Source organism: Pipistrellus hanaki, assembly GCF_964339955.1.
Source record: "Pipistrellus hanaki genome assembly, chromosome: 11".
NCBI classification, from domain to species: domain Eukaryota; kingdom Metazoa; phylum Chordata; class Mammalia; order Chiroptera; family Vespertilionidae; genus Pipistrellus; species Pipistrellus hanaki.
In genome coordinates this window covers 27,368,341-27,387,937 of record NC_140513.1, presented here as the reverse complement: position 1 = coordinate 27,387,937, position 19,597 = coordinate 27,368,341, and the positions used below count along the sequence as shown (strand labels likewise).

At 42.7% G+C, this 19,597-nt stretch overlaps 1 protein-coding gene across 2 annotated transcripts in view; it reads left to right on the top strand.

Annotated features, from left to right (window-relative positions):
• NFX1 (nuclear transcription factor, X-box binding 1) overlaps positions 1–11,245 on the top strand; it is a 56,653-nt gene extending 45,408 nt beyond the window's left edge. For both annotated transcript variants that reach the window (XM_084897973.1, XM_084897972.1), the window contains 8 exons: positions 372–445; positions 1,227–1,328; positions 2,332–2,373; positions 5,001–5,099; positions 5,679–5,745; positions 7,285–7,430; positions 8,056–8,157; positions 9,605–11,245. In XM_084897973.1, the coding sequence (XP_084754099.1) occupies positions 372–445; positions 1,227–1,328; positions 2,332–2,373; positions 5,001–5,099; positions 5,679–5,745; positions 7,285–7,430; positions 8,056–8,157; positions 9,605–9,677 (705 nt within the window). In that variant the 3' untranslated portion in view covers positions 9,678–11,245. The remainder of the gene's footprint in view (positions 1–371; positions 446–1,226; positions 1,329–2,331; positions 2,374–5,000; positions 5,100–5,678; positions 5,746–7,284; positions 7,431–8,055; positions 8,158–9,604) is intronic.
• Positions 11,246–19,597: the final 8,352 nt, after the last annotated feature.

Genomic DNA, 19,597 nt, shown 5'->3' with positions numbered 1-19,597 from the left:
CCCTTCAATTAGATGAGTCAGATAATTAATTACTCAATTAATTATGACTGATGTCATGAAGGAGTATTACACCCGTGTAGAGGGAGCTGTGAGAGTATGTGAGAAGGGGACTAACATGGACTGAGGGATTAAGCAAGGCGCTCTCTTTCTCTTCTCTCCGCCCCAGGAGGTAAAAGTAGTGGGATGAGGAGTAGTTGGTTAGGCCTTGACTGGTTCTGGGTCAAATGTGGTCTCTGGTTCAGTGGTAAAAACTCCATTCTAGGCCTGTCCTTTCAGGTGGGGTTAAGGATGAGAGAGGCTTTAAAAGTGAAAGCTGCCTGTTCATGTTGTTACCATGTACTAAATGTCTCTCCATGTTAATCTTCTCTCAGATTGAGCTGCAGTGTGAATGTGGACGAAGAAAAGAGATCATGATTTGCTCTGAAGCATCCAGTACTTATCAAAGGTTAGTGCTACCTAAATGGTAACAATTGGTGGATCTAAGTAAAAGGAATACATGTGTTTATTGTAGGATCCTCGCAACTTTTGTAAAAGTTGGAAAGTTTTTAAGAAAATTTTCTTGAATTTCGTTTTTCTGGTTCAAAGAAAAGGTACTGCTTTATGTACCTTTCCTTTCTGAACTTTAATTTATAAAATAACCTCTTTATTTCTCCTCCTTCTTTTTCCTCTCTTTCTCCCTCTTGGTCTTATTACACCATGAAATCAGAAGGGAAGATGTCCTGAAGTTACTTCAAAGGCCCTACCAGTGGTGGTAGCATAGCTAGGACCAAGTCCGGTGCTCTTCTCCTGGGTGGGGGTTTCTGACTGTCTGCAGCCTCCAGAAATCTTGGGACCCGTGTGTGCACACAGGGATCTGAGTGAAGAAGGGGAAGTGTTAGGAATGGATGGTTGTGGCCATGGACAGAGACGGGCCATGGAGATAGGACTTTAGGAGTATGCAGACGGCAGAGAGTGGCGGTGTTGGGCTACCTCAGAGTACCAGGCATTGCCCTGAATGTGCAAGGGGCCACTGAGGAATGGATTATTTCATAGTTTCCCGTGGAGCTAGCTGCTTAGACTCTGATTGGGGAGATGAGTCATCAGTAGTTAATAGCAGATGGGCTTTCCAGGCCACACAAATTGTTGAGTGGTAGCTATGCCTGGAAGGAAGTCTTCTGTGTGCCTTGTATGAGGAGGTTCTTGTAAAACTGCAATGCCTTTTCTTCCTTTTCTTTTTTATATTTCAGAATAGCTGCTATTTCCATGGCCTCTAAAATAACAGACATGCAGCTTGGAGATTCAGTGGAGATCAGCAAGTTAATTACTAAGAAGGAAATTCACCAAGCCAGGTACTTTTTTTCTTTTTTAATCTTCACACAGGATATTTTTCCATTGATTTTTTGGAGAGAGAGGGAAGGACAGAGAGAAATATTTATTTGAGAGAAACAGAACAACTGGTTGCTTCTTGCACATGCCCCGACCAGGGCCCAGGCCGGGGAGGAGCCTGCAACCTAGATACGTGCTCTTGACCCCAGGACCCTTCAGTCTACAAGCTGAGGCTCTATCCACTGAGCCAAACTGGCCAGGGCAAGCCAGGTAATTTAAAAATATGTGGCTGTACCTTTTTTCTCCTATTATGCTTAATTTCCAAAAGGCAGGAACAATTCATTTCTCAGTACCTCACAGTAAAGCCATGTTCACAGAGGTATTCAACAGACCTTTGGCATTAAGAGTCACACACAGTCTAATCAAACGAATTTTACTCAGTGTATAGCTGAGCCTAGGGGTCCTCAAACTTTTTAAAGTGGGGGCCAGATCACAGTCCCTCAGAGAGCTGGAGGGCCGGACTATATGAACTACTAATTCCTACTGTAACACCTCGGCTGCGCTCACTGCCCAAAAAACCTGGCGGGCCAGATCAGACTCCTCTGCGGGCCGCATGTGGCCCGCGGGCCGTAGTTTGAAGACCCCTGGCAGAAGAGACTTTTCCAGGCCTCACTCCAGCCAGTAGCCAGAGGAAGCAGAGGTGTAGATGTGTTTAGCCCGACCACCGGAGAATAGAGAACCAGAGGTAGCTATGTCTGGAGGTGGAGGTGGGGCTGTCAGAGGGGTACTGGGAACATTTTTGAGGACTGAGCATGGAGGGGACATTCTGAGGCCCTTCTGAGGATTCCTCAACTTTAATAAATAACTCAGAGTTCTGCTCACCCGTTCTTGACAAGGACCTCATCCAGCCATCCTCTGACCTAGAGTTTGCTCTGTTTCCAGGTTGACTGATAACTAAGATCTTATTGCTAGCTAAAAACTGTGAAACCTGTGCTCTGACTTTATTTTTTTCATTTATTTCCCAAGGCTGGAATGTGATGAGGAGTGTTCAGCCTTAGAAAGGAAAAAGTAAGTAATGTCAGCTATTGTTCATCTAATTGTCCTTAAGCTCTGAGAAACTAATGGGAGGAAGCAACCTTCAGCCATTCACTTGCTTCTGCTCTGTGTATGTTCCTGCTATTGGAGAGCAAGAGAAACTTGATCATCAAGAATTGAAGTATCCAAGGATAAACTACCTAACAGGTTTCAGCATATTTCTGAAATGTGAGCTCATATGGTTTGGGGCACGATATAAACATCACATGCCACAGCATGCTTATTCATGACTAGCAGACTTCCTGTTTCCACTGGAGATAAGAGACTTAAAAAAATTTTTATTTGAGGCTTAAAGTTTTTTAGTGAACTTTCATGTTGAAGTGTAATATATTTGTAGAAGATCAGAAGTATATAGATCAGTGAGTCATCACAAAGTAAATACAATGTTATAATCAGCACCAGGTCAAGAAATGGAAAATTACCAGAATCCTCTCTTGTACTCCACAAAGATATAACCTCTTATTCTGACTTCTGACACTACAGATTAGTTTTGTCTGTTTTTGAAATTTATATAAATGATGAAATCATATAGCTTGTATTAGTCTTGTCTGGCTTCTTTCCTTACATTTATGACATTCATTCCTGTTGTTGCATCTAGTAGTACTTTGTTCACTTTCATTCCCACATATTTTATTGTATTAATATATCATAATCTTTTCTATCATTAATAGATATCTGTTTTATCAGTACTGGGCTTTTTTTCTTTTTTAATCTTCACACAGGATATTTTTCCATTGATTTTTAGAGAGAGGGGGAAGGACAGAGAGAAATATTGATTTGAGAGAAACATCAATCGGTTGCTTCCTGCACGTGCCCCAACCAGGGCCCCAGCCAGGGCCCAGGCCAGGGAGGAGCCTGCAGCCTAGATACGTGCTCTTGACCCCAGGACCCTTCTGTCCACAAGCTGAGGCTCTGTCCACTGAGCCAAACTGGCCAGGGCAAGCCAGGTAATTTAAAAATGTGTGGCTACGCCTTCTTCTCCTATTAAGCTTAATTTCCAAAGGGCAGGAACAATTCATTTCTCAGTACCTCACAGTAAAGCAATGTACACAAAGGTATACAAATAATGTTCTGTAAAGATTAAAACTAAAGATGAAACACAGCTCTTGGCATAAGCCTAGCACGTAGTAGGTGTTCAGTAAATGTCACTTACTGATTACAATTGGCTCTCTATTTCTGAAAACCTTTTAAATTTCTCCCCAATCTTAGAGTGATGACATAATGACTCTCACTGTATGTTTTTTCTTAAATACCCACTGACCTAAGAAAAAAAGGAAATGCAAATTTAAAAAAAAAAAAAAGTCTTCTGAAGTTGCAGATATATACTTCATTGCAGAAATGAAAAACTGGCAGGCCAGATTTTCCCACAGACATGTTTTATTGGTGTTTAAATTTGAATTAGTGGCCAATTAAAACATCAAAAAATCGCCCCCTTAGGAATGTTCTTGAATTTTTGAAAATTAAGCTTACTTTGAAAAATTGGAAAATCTAGCAATAGTAAACCAGATTCTTATGAGCATTAAGCTTGCAAAGGACCCCTGTCTCTGTATAAGTGAAAATAATACTAAGTGTTAAGCTCATCTTTAAAAAAAAAAAAAAAAAGACATTACCTGGGTGTTGGTGAGCTGCCATGAAACTCATACACTGTTGGTCAAAACTCAAACGGGCAGTTGTGGAGGCCATTGAACGTGTGATGACCAGGGGTCAGAGGTCCGTACAATGTAACCCAGTAATCCCACACCAGGAAAAATTTTCCAGAGAAATCTTAAAAGTTCTTTTCTCAAAGATACTGTATCACTTATAATATTGAGAAATGAGAACTGTTAAATGACCCTAAAGGAGGAAAGTTTAAGTAAATTGTGGGATATACATAGTTAGAGGATTACGCACAAGTGTGTGAAAACCAAACAGGAATATGAGAAAAACTAATCATATAATGATGGGGGGAAAGAGGCCAAGTTTTATATACACTGATTGCAGTGTATTTATAGGGAGAGAAATCTGAAAGGAAATAGACAGAAATGCAGTGCATATGTTGTTACCAGGATTATTTATTTTCCAGACTTCTATAATGTGATGTTAATTTTAATATTTATAGGTCTACTTAAATAATCTGATGTTTAAGTGAAACCTCATCCCTCATTGACCATGTCCAGTGCTCTCAAACCCTCAGCCTTCTTTTTACCAAAAAAATATAAGTCCCCAATGTTAGCCTATGGCTTGCTCGGACCCATATAGATCTGTCTTGTATACTTTCTTCTATGAAGACAATACTGTATTTTATCCCAAGTTGTTATTATTTTTTCCTTAATAATCGGGTTTACCAAAATGAGATCACCTTATATAATAAAAATGTACTATGCAAATTGTCCCCTCAACCGGGCGGTCGTCTGGGCGTTTGACCAGAAGGCAGGGCCTTCCAGAGGAAGGGAAGGAGGCCCTGGCCAGCAGCCACTAGGGACCGTACCAGTGCACAAGTTTCGTGCACTGCGTCTCTAGTTAATGTATAAAGAACTTGGGACATGGTGAGCACTTTGTGTTACTATAAGAGAGTTTCCTCCTCCTTTCCTTTTATTTACATACTCTTCTCTTATTTTTAGGCGGTTAGCAGAGGCATTTGATATCAGTGATGATTCTGATCCTTTCAACGTACGTTCTTCAGCATCAAAATTTAGTGACAGTTTGAAAGAAGATGCCAGGTATGTAACTTGTTACTTAGTCTCTTGAGTAGGCTTACAAGAATGTTTTGTCTTTTAAGATAGAACTAATATGTACTCCTCTGTGATTGAGCCAGTTAAAGTTTATATATCTATTACAGGAGATTATATGATGTTTAATAAAAATCCTTCTCTTGGTTTCTCAGAACTATTCCTTGAAGAATTGAAGTTGGTGTGTGTGTGTGTGTGTGTGTGTGTGTGTGGCCCCTATGGTATGTGTTTGGGCCTCCCTGGGGCTGGACTAGCCTAAATACTCTGGCCAAATGCCAACTCTGTCCACCCAGGTCTCTTATTGTCCACTTATCTCCTAACCCTCTGATGGCTATTTCTTCTTCCACCTTCTCCTTTCTCATATTTGTATTCTCTTTCTTAGTTCAGTCATAATCAATATTCTGTTATCTGACAAATCCTGGCCTCTGCAGTTTTTCTGCTCACATTGTCCATTATAGTTCATTTAGTTCACTTATTCTTTGTCCCCACTTTACAGGCAGAAAGGGTGGGCAGGAGGGATTTTTCATAGAGCAGAAACATGAAGTTAACTGTCGTGATTTCTCATTTCAGGAAGGACCTAAAGTTTGTCAGTGACGTGGAGAAGGAAATGGAAGCCCTTGTGGAAGCCGTGAATAAGGTTGAAGTCAAAACATCCCATTGGACATGTCTCTGAGGCCCACTTGATAAAAAATCAAATCCCAGAAGCACTGTTGGTATAGTGTAGTTGTAGAAAAGTCACAACTTCCTCTTAAGGATTTTTGTCTTTCCCAAAAGCCCAGCCATAATAATATCCACAGAAGCCCTGGTTTAGGAAAGTCATCTGCAGTAAATTACATGTAAATAAATATCCTAGTTCATGGCCTAAGGGTAGGTGAAGAAACCTGGACAAGGGCTTTCAATAGTGATAGTTGAAAGGCTATGTGAGATACTTAGGGAGACATGCCAGGCCCTCAGATCTCTGAAGGGCTGTTGTATAATAGGACACATTAGTTCTCTATTATCCCAAAAGCAGGAAAGAAATCCTTGGGTAAAGGTAAAAAGACGGCTGACTAGAGCTGAAGAGTAGTGAGTGTAGACTTTTTCAGGAGTCTCAAGAGAGTGAGGCTTCACCCAGCCGGCATGGCTCAGTGGTTAGGGTCAACCTATGAACCCGGAGGTCACTATTCGATTCATGGTCAGGGCACATGCTTGGGTTGCGGGTTTGATCCCCAGTGTTGGGCATGCAGGAGGCAGCCAGGGATGTTGAGAAGGTAGCTTGAAACAAAAGAAGTCTTTAGTCAGGAGCAGCCAGCTGCACAGTGGCTCCCTCTTCATTCAGTGGAGACTCAGAAGAGTGAGGATGAGATGCTTTAGCTTCACATCTAATAAAGTTTTCCTTCCCACTACCTGTCTTGCCCCCTACCATTCCTCCCTTCGTTCTCACTTTCCAGCAGGATACTAACACAAAGGAGGAAATGGAATAACTGTTCATCTTCTAATTAGGAAACTTGAGCAAATGTATTTTTCTTTTTTTCTTTTTAATATGTTTTTATTGAATTCAGAGAGGAAGGAAGAGGGAGAGAGAGAGTTTGAAATGTCAATGACAAGAGAGAATCATTGATTGGCTGCCTCCTGCATGGCTGCCCCAAGTGGGTCAAGCCTGCAACCCAGGCGTGTACCCTGACCGGGAATCTAACCATGACCTCCTGGTTCATAGGTCGATGCACAACCACTGAGCTATGCTGGCTGGGCCTGAGCAGATGTATTTTTCTGCTTGGGTGTCTGTATCTGCACATATATGATTTTTAGTGCAGAGGTCCTTTTTTTAGGAAGTGAGATTTTCTTGTTTTGTAAGCCTTACATTTATTTAGTCATTTCTTGCGATTATCACCCTCTCCCCACTTACGGGCCACCTCAGTAGGAACCATTCACCGTCTAAGTCTTAGTTCCCTTATCCTTGTCCCTCACCTGGGCAGCTACTACTGTGTGGCTGACAGTAGATGAAGTGCATCAGCCCCCATCTTCCCAAACCGCTGTCCTGGTTTGGCAGCCAGTGAAGCGCTGTGCCCTGTAGGCCTTTAAAACTCAGCTGCCTTTCTGTTGCCCCAGGCTGTTCTGGTGTGGGGGGAAGGACCTTTGTAAGCATATTCGGGTTTCAAGATAATTTTTTCACTCATTCTCTTTTCCCTTAATACAGGGAAAGAACAGTAAGAAGAGCCACTTCTTCCCTCCCATGAACAGAGACCACCGCCGGATCATCCACGACCTGGCCCAGGTGTATGGCCTGGAGAGCGTGAGCTATGACAGTGAACCGAAGCGCAATGTCGTCGTCATTGCCGTCAGGTGGGTTGGTCTTGCCATCGTAGGAGGAACTGCTTGGTGGGGCACACTGGACCCGGGAAGCAGTCTGTCAGTGTGTGCTTTCCTTATTTCCTCTCCCGGAAGAATAGTTCTCCTTCTGGGACAGCCACCCTGAGGTGATCTAAAGGTCCAGAGAGCCAAAGCTTCAGTCCACAGAACAGACGCACCTAAAGAATACAAGCCTCACATCTGCACAGATCCACATCTGTTACTGGAGGCAGCATTCCCTAGGCTGAGGGAGCAGACCCTGAGGGCCTGGGTTGGGTGCCTGCCCATCACATCTGTCCCTTTTTCCCTTCTGTCCTGGCATGATGGAAACAGAAAGAATGCTGCACTGTGACTTAAAGCGTTTGCCATCAGAGGAAACGGGGGCAGTAATGTGAGACAGGAGGGGACAAGGAGGGTCTAGGGATAAAGATGAGATGAGAAAAAGAAGGTAACCAGTGGTGGAAGGGACGAAGGTTAAATGAAGGTGACATGTCTGAGCAGAGAGATGTCATATCAAAGAGTGCTCAGTCACATCATAGCATCACGGACTGGATTTCTAGCTGTCGGCCTGTCTCCACAGAGAATTCTCACTTTTCAATATTTTGTGTTCTTTTATCAGAGGGAAGTCTGTTTGTCCAGCTACCACGTTGACAAGTGTACTTGAAAAGGAAATGCAAGCACGGCCTCCACCCCCAATTCCTCATCACAGACAGTCAGACAAGTAAGCATTGTTCAGCTGCTTTCCAAAGGGTCCTGGCTGTTCAGAGAAGCTAGCAGGGCTCAGCTATCCTGGGCTGCCCCAGCCATTGGTGGCTTCGTCAGGCCTGGCCTTGGGGTTCCATGTTCAAATATATGAGGTTTGACTGGATGTCAGACACATTTGTCATGTTGTAGAGGTTCCAGTTTGATGTTTGCTATGCCCACTTCCGCTCCAGGAAGAGCAGTCATGATGTAATTTCCATGGTGTCGCTGGAGACACTGGAAAGTGGATTCAGCCTGTCACACCAGATGACTTAGGAGCATCACGCAGTTTACAGCAGTTACTCTGGATGGAAGTGGGATGGGTGTGGGGAGTTGGCAGGAAAGGGGGGATCTTTTATGTTTTGCTCCACTTCCATACGATTTGAGTCATTTTTACAATAAAAACATGCATTCATAATTTAAAGAGAAAAGAAAACCACATTGGCAAGCAACAGCAAGTCTGCCGGGTGTTTTCTCAGGAGCAAGGAAAGAGCACTGTCCCTCCCCTCTCCCTGGCAGAGGGAGCTGGCTGCCTTACTGTGATGAAGCAGGATTGTTGGAAGTTCCTCTGAAACCCATAAGGCTCCTACTGCTGTTCTGGCCTTCCACACAGAAGCCCTGGCAGTACCTTCTACACAAAACCTCGGGGAGCATGGGTACAGCAGTTTACAAGGTCAACATAAGGGTCATAGCAACCGCTGTTCCCTTGGGTGTTGCCCATTGGACACAGCCCCAGCAGGAGCGTCTGGGGCCATGTAACCCCCAGTGTCCGCCCCAATCATCCCTGGGAAGTAAGTGGCCTCGATTCCAGTCAGCGCAGATTGCCTGTCTACTTGGGCAGTGGTTTTGGAAACAGGTGGAGTATTTTACATATTATTCCACAGCCGCCTCCAGTACCACCTGGGCATAACCATGTGTAGTCATGGTGTCTCCCCCCCCCCCCCCGCCCCTTTTGTTTGCTTAATTTTTATATAAAACTGTATTGTTGAAAATTTCTAGAATAGAGAAAATAGTATTAATATAATAAACCCCTGTGCACCCATCACCAAATTTCAACAGTTCTTAGCTCATGTAGACCCTGCTATATATATATTTTTTTAATGTATATTTTTAAAATTGATTTCAGAGAGGAAGGAAGAGGGAAAGAGAGATAGAAACATCAATGGTGAGAGAGAATCATTGATCAGCTGCCTCCTGCATGCCCCCCACTTGGTATCGAGCCCACAACACAGGCATGTGCCCTTGACCGGAATCGAACCTGAAACCCTTCAGCCCGCAAGCCAACACTGTCCACTGAGCCTAACTGCTAGGGCCCTGCTATCTTATCATAGCTTCACAAATGATAAATCAGCCTATTAACTTCCTAAAGATCTGAATTTGGGTTCTTCCAGAAAGAAAAGATGGATTATTCTTTGTTTGCTTTTCAGGAATGCTGGGAGCAGTAATTTACAGAAGATAGAAAAGGAGGCGGTAATTGACTACTTTGATGTCCAGGACTGAGAAACTCAAGATGCACTTAGATGAAAGAATGATTAGGTGGGGATTCGTTTGCCAGCAGATAAATCATGCTTATTCCCAACTTCATGGTGGACTTATAGCCTCTCATACTGTCTTGTATTGATATGTTCAAAGCATGAGTGTGTCAGAAATCCCCTGTCCTCTGATCCCTCAGTATGAAGTGTCTTTGTGCAGCTAGATGCTGGCTGCACAGTCACTAGAGATTCAGTCATGTATTTGCAGAAGCTCCTCACACCTTCACTGTGATTGCTCAGAGGCTTAGAACATTGGATTGGATTTGGACAAACCAGAATATTAGCCTGAATGAAACCCCCTTTATGACACTTAGTCATAGCCTCAGTTATCCCAGTTATCCATCCTGAAAATGCCTGCAACATTAGATGCACCTCGCTTTCTTAATCCAGACTAATCACAGACACAAGCAAACTTCTCAGTCTGAAATATCAAACATTGAATTTGATACACCATATCCAGAATCACACGTGTTATGTTAAACCCAGCTATCTTATCTGAGTCCTTTGCCAAAAACTGTCATAGATCTAGCTAGTTGAGCTTATTTTAGTGGTTCTCAGTATTATTAGTTCTAGAACTAGCAGAGAAGATGGGTGGCTTTAAAGAATTCCATGTCTTAGAGTCCAGGGAGCACCTCATACCACATCACTGAGTGTGTCGGTGACGGTCACTTCAGCCATCCGTCATGATGGCTGAGAACAAGCTCCTCCCGCCACGTTCACACTGTGGCCTCTGTGTGACCAGAGTAGCCCCAGCGCCTTCTCTCTGGTTGAGAGAGTCTCAGGTAGACTTATCTTGCCTGAATTGCTTTCTCCCAGGCCTTCAGCAGCCATATTAGCTCTCCCTCTATCTGAGCCCTGAACTTCTGTTTGAATAGTAAAAAAAGTTTGTGGACAGTCCAGGGCTTGTCCCAGCAGCCCCCGGAGGTATTCTTCAAGCTCCTTTAAGGCAGGTGCATTGCCATTTACATTAGTTTGGCCCTTCGCATTGGCTCCCCTCAGCACGGAGGCCAAACTTCCTACTTCCTTCTCCAAAACAAGCCACGAGCCCCAGAGCAACAGGAGATTTGAGAAGTGACTTTACAAAACTAGCACTTAATTTTCACAGAGCAGGGCTAGTCTTTGGTCCAACCCAGACAATCTGCCTTGAAAAGCATCAGGTACAGCTGTGGGAACAGGAAATTGGAGGAGAGAGATGATCTATAAAAACATCTTATGTGGGCCCAACAGGAAGCCCCCGGACATCTGTCACATCTTTTAATCAGTGGGTTTAGTGGATGAACTGTACATTGAGAGAACAGCAGGAGGCAGGAAACCTGATTTCAGATTCCAGCTCTGTCCTGTAACTTGCCACTTGGTGGAATGGAGGTATCGAACTACCTCACCCGGGTGGTGGTGATTAAATGAGGTAACAAAGGTAGAAGTACCTAATCTATCATAGGTGTTGAAAGTTTATAAAAATTATACTTGATATCTGGAAAATATATAAGCATCTTTTGTCTCCATATATTAGCCAAATAAAAGGGTAAAGTGCTGAGATTGCCTCTTCAAGTGAATACTTGTGTTCCTACTTAGCACCAGCCTTGTACTAGGGCTGCGGGGAGCAGATGTGGCCTGTTCTTTAGTTAGTAATCCAGTAGGGGGCACATACCTAAATTTATATAGTGGGATGGGTTGGTCTGGCAGAAATCAGTCATTAGTCTTATTAAAAGCTAAAGAGTTCTACAAGTAGTTTTTTGTGAATGGTAGGACTGGGTTAGCTTTCGTGCTTAGGGGAAGGACCTCTGTTTGGGAAGAGAAACAGGAGGAAGCATTTGAGCTGCGTCTGGAGATAGCAGATTGCCATATGGAGGAGAGGCATGCCAAGTGAAGGTAAAGGGCATGAGGCAAGCCGGTTGTACGGCTTGTGGTGGGTGTGAGGAAGGGATCTCCCAGAGTGGGCAGACAACTGGGAAGACAGGTGATGAAGCTGCAAGGGTAGACACGTCAACTTGAGAGCCTTGGGGAGCCACTGAGGGATTCTAAGAGAAAGGCTCGGCTGGATTTATGATCTAGAGCTGGAGCCAGCAAACATTTTCTGTAAAGGGCCAGATAGTAAGTATTTGAGCCTTAGAATGTAGAGTTCCTATTGCAGCTACCATTGTACAACTCTGCCATTGTCGTTTGAAAGCAGCCACAGACAATACATGAGTATTAGAACTCCATTCTAATAGCAATTGTATAAAATCAGAATCTCATGTCATTATTACGTCACAAAATATTGTTATTTTGCCTAACCTTTTAAAAATGTGAAAACTATTCTTGGCTTGTGGGTTGTACAAAAACAACAGATGTGGCCGTGGACCTTTATTTGCCCAGGGATTGAAGGGATAACAGGTAAGAGGCCCAGCTGAGAGCTCTGGGAGCAATCCGAGTGAGAGGATGAGGGTGGTTGGAATTGGTGCTGCAAACGGAAGACATTTCAGGAGATCCAGGAGGTAGGATAGGATGCCAGGGAGCAGCAGAGAGAGAGAGAGAGCTAGCACCTCCTTCCTCCGCCCCCGCCCCCCCCACTCACACATCCCCCGCCGCCGCATCACCAAAGAGACCCCAGACCCCTCAGCAAAAGGAAGCTGCTTCTCATTCTCCAGTGAGCATTGGCCTTGGACAAGACCACGTGAATGTGGACTAAAGGAAAAGCTATCCCTCCACCCCATACATAGAGGCTATGGGGACCAGGACTCCACACTTACTCCCCAAGAATCAGGTGTATCTTTGCTCTCCCCTCTAGCCCCACACTGTCCAGCAGGAGTTTGTTTATGGGGCCAGAGCTTTCCAGAAATCAAGTTCTTATCTGTAGAATTCCCCTCTGGTAGGGCTGACTCCTCTCCATAGTGGAGCCCGGCTGGCATGCAGTTGGAGGTTGTGTGTGGAACTGGAGATGAAAGCAGCCCTCCAGGTTGCAGGTCTGTCTGAAGCAGCTCTGGATGCTGTCCTGGCCAGGGCCCACTCAGGCCTGGGAAGCAGGGGTGGGGTCAGTCTTGTGAGGGAGGTGCAAAGTTTCAAACCAAAGGTTCTGAGATTTAGGTTTGGCATGTCCTTCCCACATGGTGCCAGCCTTTGTGCTTCACGCCTAAAAGCCTGGAGACTGTTCTCTAAGGAGAACCTACTGCCGTGCCACCTCTTCCAAAATCAGGGAGAAAGTGCCAGGCCAGGCTAGAGCTTCTCCACCTCAGACCTCCCTTCTTCTGCCACACTCATCAGGCAGATTCTCCCAAATTCCCCATATGACCTCAGCACAAATGTCCCAAACCATCCCATGGCCTTTTAGAGCTCACAGTTCCCCAAGGCATTCTCTAAGCCCATTCAATCTCTGTCCACAAAGGCCCAGATCGAAGGAACAAGGCTCCATGGGGTCTCACTTGTGTGTGCCAAGTCAGGACTGGATAGCCAGGCCTTGGGTTTTCCAATATAGAGCTGCCCTAGGCCAGGAGGGGCCTGAGTCCTCAGGATAAGGTACATCATCTTTCCCAAAGTTTCCTGGGCATATTCCCAGTGGCCCAAGCTGCCTTCACCACAGGCTTCATGCTGCACAGCCTCCTGGGAGACCCGGGTGCAAGAACTCAGCCGAACTGCTAGGATGCCCTGCTGGCTGCCTCAGCGCTCTGTGTGACTCTGGGCATTTTGCTTCCAGTGTCTGGGCATTGGTCTCCCCACCTGTCAGGTGGGTAATAGTTCCTCCTTGTACGCTGCCCGGAGCCCTTGGTAGTCTAGTGGGGAGACAGGGTCTGAGAGGTCAGAGAGTGCCAGTGTCATTTGGCATCTCAGCATGGTCACATGTCTGGAGCCTGTCCCAGGACTGTCTCAAGGGCACCTCACACGGGGGGGTTGGGGGGAGAACAGCAGTCACAACATTGCTCTGATAGGGGCTGAGGCTTTCAGATACACACACCCTTGCCCCACACCCACCCCAAGTCTGACACCTGGGTGAAGAAGTCAGAAGTCCTTAGTACCCACACTTTCCCAAGTATCTCTTTTGAGTGCATAATATGCGCTAAGCACAGTGCTCATATTTTACTTCTCAAAGCCCCATGAGGTAGGTATTCTTATCCTTACTTCACTGACAGTTGAAGGTTAGGTCACTAACCCAAGATCACTCAGTTAATTACTGGGGATCTAATATTTCTGCTAGGTCTGACTACAAAACCTGTGTCCTCTCTGCTACACAGAGCAGTGGCAACTCTCACTGGAGGCTCTGGGATTGCATGACCCATGAGGTCAAGACAAGAAAGTTTACACTGTACAAATGCAGAGAACACCAGCAACCCCCCCAAAAAAAGAAAGGGGTTTTCCTATAATGGCCACGAGGGGGCAGTATATATCCTCAAAGCTAGAGCCTAGGGATGGTGTGGGAGTATGTTACACTTTTTTGCCTCAAGAAAGTTCTTTATTTAAAACTTTATTATCTTAAATGTATCACATTTTCATTTTTAATTTGTTTTTTATTCTTGACAGTATTACAGATGTCCCCCAAGCTAACCACCCCTTTTTTTTTTTTCTAACTCCATCCTACTCCAGGCCTTCACAGCACTATTGTCTGTGTCCATTGGCCTTATATACATGCATATAAGTTCTTTGGTTAATCTCTTTCCACACCCCTATCCCCTTTCTTCTGAGATCTATTCTGTTCCGTGCATCCATGTCTCTCGACCTATTTTATTCATCAGTTTATTTTTTCATTAGATTCTACATATAAGTGAGATGTGATATTTGTCTTTCTCTGAGTGGCTTATTTTGCTTAGCATAATATTCTCCAAGTCAGTCCATTCTGTTGCAAAGGGTAAGAGATCCTTCTTTTTACATCTATCTAATATTCAGCTTTTTTATACATTCATCTGCTGATGGGCACTTGGCTGTTTCCAGATCTAGCTATTGTAGATAATGCTGCTATGAACATAGGGGTGCATATGTGTTTTCTGATTGGTGTTTCAAGATTCTTAGGATATATTCCCAGAAGTGGGATCGCTGGGTCAAATGGCAGTTCCATTTTTAATATTTTGAGGAAACCTCCATACTGTTTCCACAGTCTGCATCCCCACCAGCAGTGTACTGTGGTTCCCTTTCTGCACATCCTCACCAGCATTTATTGTTTGTTGATTTATTGATGGTAGCCACTCTGGCAGGTATTATGTGATAATCTCATTGTGGTTTTAATTTGCATCTCTCTGATGATTAGTGATGTTGAGCATTTTTTCATGTTTCTTGACCATCTATCTGTATGTCCCCTGGAGATTGTCTGTTTAGGTCCTTTTCCCATTTTAAAATTAGATTGTCTTCCTTTTGTTGAGTTATATGAGTTCTTTTTATATTTTAGAAATTAACCCCTTATCAGATGTATCATTGGCAAATATGTTCTCTCATACAGTAGGTTCCCTTTTCATTTTGATAATGGTTTCTTTTGATGTGAAAAATTTTTTTTAGTTTGATGTAGTCCCATTTGTTTATTTATTTATTTATTTTTACTTTATTTCTCTTGTCCTAGGAGATATATCAGTGAAAATTCTGCTAAGTGAGATGTATGTGATTTTAATGCCTATGTTTTCTTCTAGGATGTTTATGGTTTCAGCCACATACATACTCATATCTTTACATTTAAGTATTTTACCCATTTTCAGTTTATTCTTCTGTCTGGGTAAGTTGGTAGTCTAGTTTCATTATTTTGCATGTACCTGTCCAATTTTCCCAACACCGTTAATTGAAAAGACTGTTTTTACTCCACTGTATGCTCTTGCCTCCTTTGTCAAATACTAATTGTCAATAATGATGTGTCGATTACTTGGGTCTCTGATCTGTATGCCTGTTCTTGTGCCAGTATCATGCTGCTTTTTATTACAGTGGCTTTGTAGTATAGTTTGATATAATGCTTCCACTTGTTTGTTTCTTCCTCTTATTTATTTCAATGTCCTATAGTTTTCTGAGTAGGTCTTTTACTTCCTTGATTAAGTTTATTCCTAGGTATCTTGTTTTTGTTGTTGCACTGGTAAATGGATTTTTTAATTTCTCTTTCTGAAATTTCATTATTAGTGTATAAAAATGTCATTGATTTCTGGATGTTAATTTTCTATCCTGCTACTTTGCTGAATTAATTTAAAATCTAGTAGTTTTTTGGTGGAGTCTTTAGGGTTTTCTATATACAATGTCATATCATCTACAAATGACAGTTTTACTCCACCTTTCCAATGTGTATGCCTTTTATTTTTTCTTCTTGTTTGATCAGTGTGGCTAGGACTTCCCGTATTTTTACATATATATATATATATATATATATATATATATATATATATATATATATATATATATATATGGAGAGAGAGAGAGAGAGAGAGAGAATATGCAAATTAGGCTGGGACACCGTAATGGGTCACAACCAAACAGGAGGAGGTTGCACGCACAGGTGAGGCCCAGAGCGGAGACAGAGACGGGGGGCAGGGGGTGAGGGTGCCTTCTAGAGCCAGCTCATGTGATCCCAGAGTGGACACAGGCAGGAGGGCTGGGGGACACTGTGAGTCAGGTGCGGGTCCCAGCTTCCCACGGCACAGTCCAGCCTGACTCCCATGGCGCCAGTCCAGCCCGAGTCCCGCAGTGGCCGGTGCTGTGCCAGTCAGGCCCAGGTCTTGGCTGCCCGTGGTGCCAGAGAAGCAGGGTTTCAGGTAAGGGGATGCAGCATTCCACTGCTATCTTGAGTTTGTGGTTTCCAAGGAAACAGCCACAGGGATGATAAACCCCGGGGACTTCATTTAATTCAAGCCTTTCCTGCAGTGAATGACCCCAACCCTCCCTAGATCAGGCAGGTTCCTGGGAAGCGCAATCTCCACGCAATACAGGGCCCCAGTTTCGTTCAGGCAATCTCATGCACGTTAGCTCAGGGCAGCGGGGAAGGAAGGGAAAAGGCATCAGTGGCATCAGGACCACAACCGGTCACCAAGAGGTGCATGGAGCACCTCTCGGCCCGGTGCCCCACAGGGCGCCTCCTCACACAGCGGGAGGCGGGGCACCTCCTCCAGTGATTTTAATCACTCGCTGGGCCTCTAGTGTTGAATAAGAGTAGTGAAAGCAGACATTCTTGTCTTGTCCCTGTTCTTAAGGGAAACGCTTTTAGTTTTCGCCCATATGATGTTGGCTGTAGAGTTGTCACATATGGCCTTTATTATGTTCAGATATGTTCCCTCTGTTACCACTTTGCTGAGAGTTTTAATCAGAAATAGGTATTGGGTTTTGTCAAATGCTTTTTTCCTGCCTCCATTGATATGATCATGTGATTTTTGTCTTCCAGTCTGTTTATGTGATGTGCACATTAATTGATTTGTTAATATTGTACCACCTTGCATCCCCAGAATAAACCCCACTTGCTCATAGTAGATGATATTTTTAATGTATTGCTGGATCTGATTTGCTAATATTTTATTGAGGATTTTAGCATCTATGTTCATCAGGGATGTTGACCTGTAATTTTCTTTCTTTGCAGTATCTTTATCTGTTTTGGAATTAGGTTAATGCTGATCTTGTAAAAGGAGCTTGGAAGTCTTCCCTTCTCTTGAATTTTTTGGAATAGTTTTGAGGACAATAGGTATTAGTTCTTTGAGTGTTGGGTAAAACTGGCCTGTGAAGCCATTTGGTCCAGGACTTTTGTTTGCTGGGAGTTTTTGTAAATTACTGTTTCAATTTCATTAGTAGTTATGGGTCTGTTTAGGTTTTCTGATTCTTAATGACTGAGTTTTGGGAGATTTTATGTTTCCAGAAATTTGTCCATTTTACCCAGGTTGTCCAGTTTGTTAGCATATAGTTGCGTAGTATTTTCTTTCTTACAATCATTTGTATTTCTGTGGTGTCAATTGTTATTTTTCCTCTTTCATTTCTGATTTTGTTTATTTGGGTCCTCTTTCTTGCAGAGTCTGGCTAAAGGTTCCTCAATCTTGTTTATCTTTTCAAACAACCAGCTCTTGGTGTCATTGACCTTTTGTATTATTTTTTTAGTCTCATGTCATTTATTTCCACTCTGATCTTTATTATTTCCTTCTTTCTAGTTACTCTGAGATTTTCTTGTTTTCTTTCTAATTCTTTTACTTGTAGGGTTAGATCACTTATTTGAGCTTTTTCTTGTTTCTTAAGGTAGGCCTGTAATGCTATGAACTTCCTTCTCAGGACTACTTTCGCTGTGTCCCATAGATTTTGTGTTGTTGTGTGTTTGTTTTCATTTGTTTCCTGGAAGTTTTTTATTTCTTCCTTGATTTCACTGATAACCCATTCATTGTTTAATAATATGCTATGTAGCCTCCATGTGTTTGAATGTTTTTGACTTTTTTTATTATAGTTAATTTCTATTAACAGGCCATTATGATCCAAGAAGATGCTTGATGTGATTTCAATCTTCTTAAACTTACAAAGATTTTATGTGTTAACATGTGGTCTGTCTTTAAGAATGTTTCATGTGCACTTGAGAAGAATGTATATTCTGCACCTTTGGGACGCAACATTCTGTAAATATTAATTAAAGCCATCTGACCTAGTGTGTCATTTAAGGTTACTCTTCCCTTGTTGATTTTTTTGTATAGAAGATCTAGCCAGTGATGTCAGTGGGGTGTTAAAATCCCCTACTATGATTGTATTGCTATTTGTATCTCTCTTAAAGTCCTCCAGTTTTTCAGTATATTTAGGTACTCCTGTGCTTTTGTGCATATATTTACCAGGATTATATTCTCTTGTTCGATCATTTAGTATTAAGCAGTGACCCTCTTTGTCTCTTTGATGACCTTTTTTTTGAAGTCTAGTTTGTTGGCTATAAATATTGCTACCCCTACTTTTGTTTTCATTTCCATTTGCATGGAAAAAATTTTTTCCATCCTTTCACTTTCATCCTGAGTCTTTTGTTCTGAGGTGGTTCTCTTATAAACAGCATATATATATATATATATATATATATATATATATATATATATATATATATATCATATTTTCTTACCCATGCAGCTACCTTTATGTCTTTTTATTGGAGCATTTAATCCATTTACACATAAGGTTATTATTGATAGGTACTTATTTATTGCCTTTTTTGTCCTTTTTAAAATATATTTTTTTATTTATTTCAGAGAGGGAGAGAGAAACAACAGTGATGAGAGAGAATCATTGATCAGCTGCCTCTTGCATGCCCCACACTGGGGATTGCAACCTGGGCATATGCTCTGACTGGAAATCAAACCGTGAACTCCTGGTTTATGGGTTGACGCTCAACTACTGGGCCATGCCAGCTAGTGCATATATATCTTCTTCTTTTTCATATAGTAATCTCTTTAGCATTTCTTACAATACTGGTGGTTTGGTGGTAATAAACTTCTTTAGCCTTTTTTTTGTCTGGGAAGCTTTATTTCACCTTCAATTTTGAATGATAGCCTTGGATTGAGTAGTCTTTGTTTCAGATCCCTACTTTTCAATACTTTGAAGTATTCTTTAAGTAAAAGAAGTATGTTATTCCCTTCTGTCCTGTAATTTTGCTATTAAGAAATCAGCTGACAGCTTTATGGGAGCTCCCTTAAAGGTAACTGACTGTCTTTCCCCTTAAGATTCTCTGTCTTTAACATTTTCCATTTTAATTATCATGTGTCTTGCTGGGGATCTCTTTATGTTCATCCTGATTTGGACTCTCTGCACTTCCTGAACTTGTATGACTTTTTTCCTTCCCCAGGTTAGGGAAGTTTTCTGTCATTATTTCTTCCAACAGGTTCTCTGTCCCTCGCTCACTTTCTTCCCCCTCTGGAACCCCTGTGATACGAATGTTTACATTTCATGTTGTCCCAAAGTTCCCATAACACATAGTTAAGCGCCAAGCCTGTTTTGTCTTCCTTTCCTTTTAGCCCT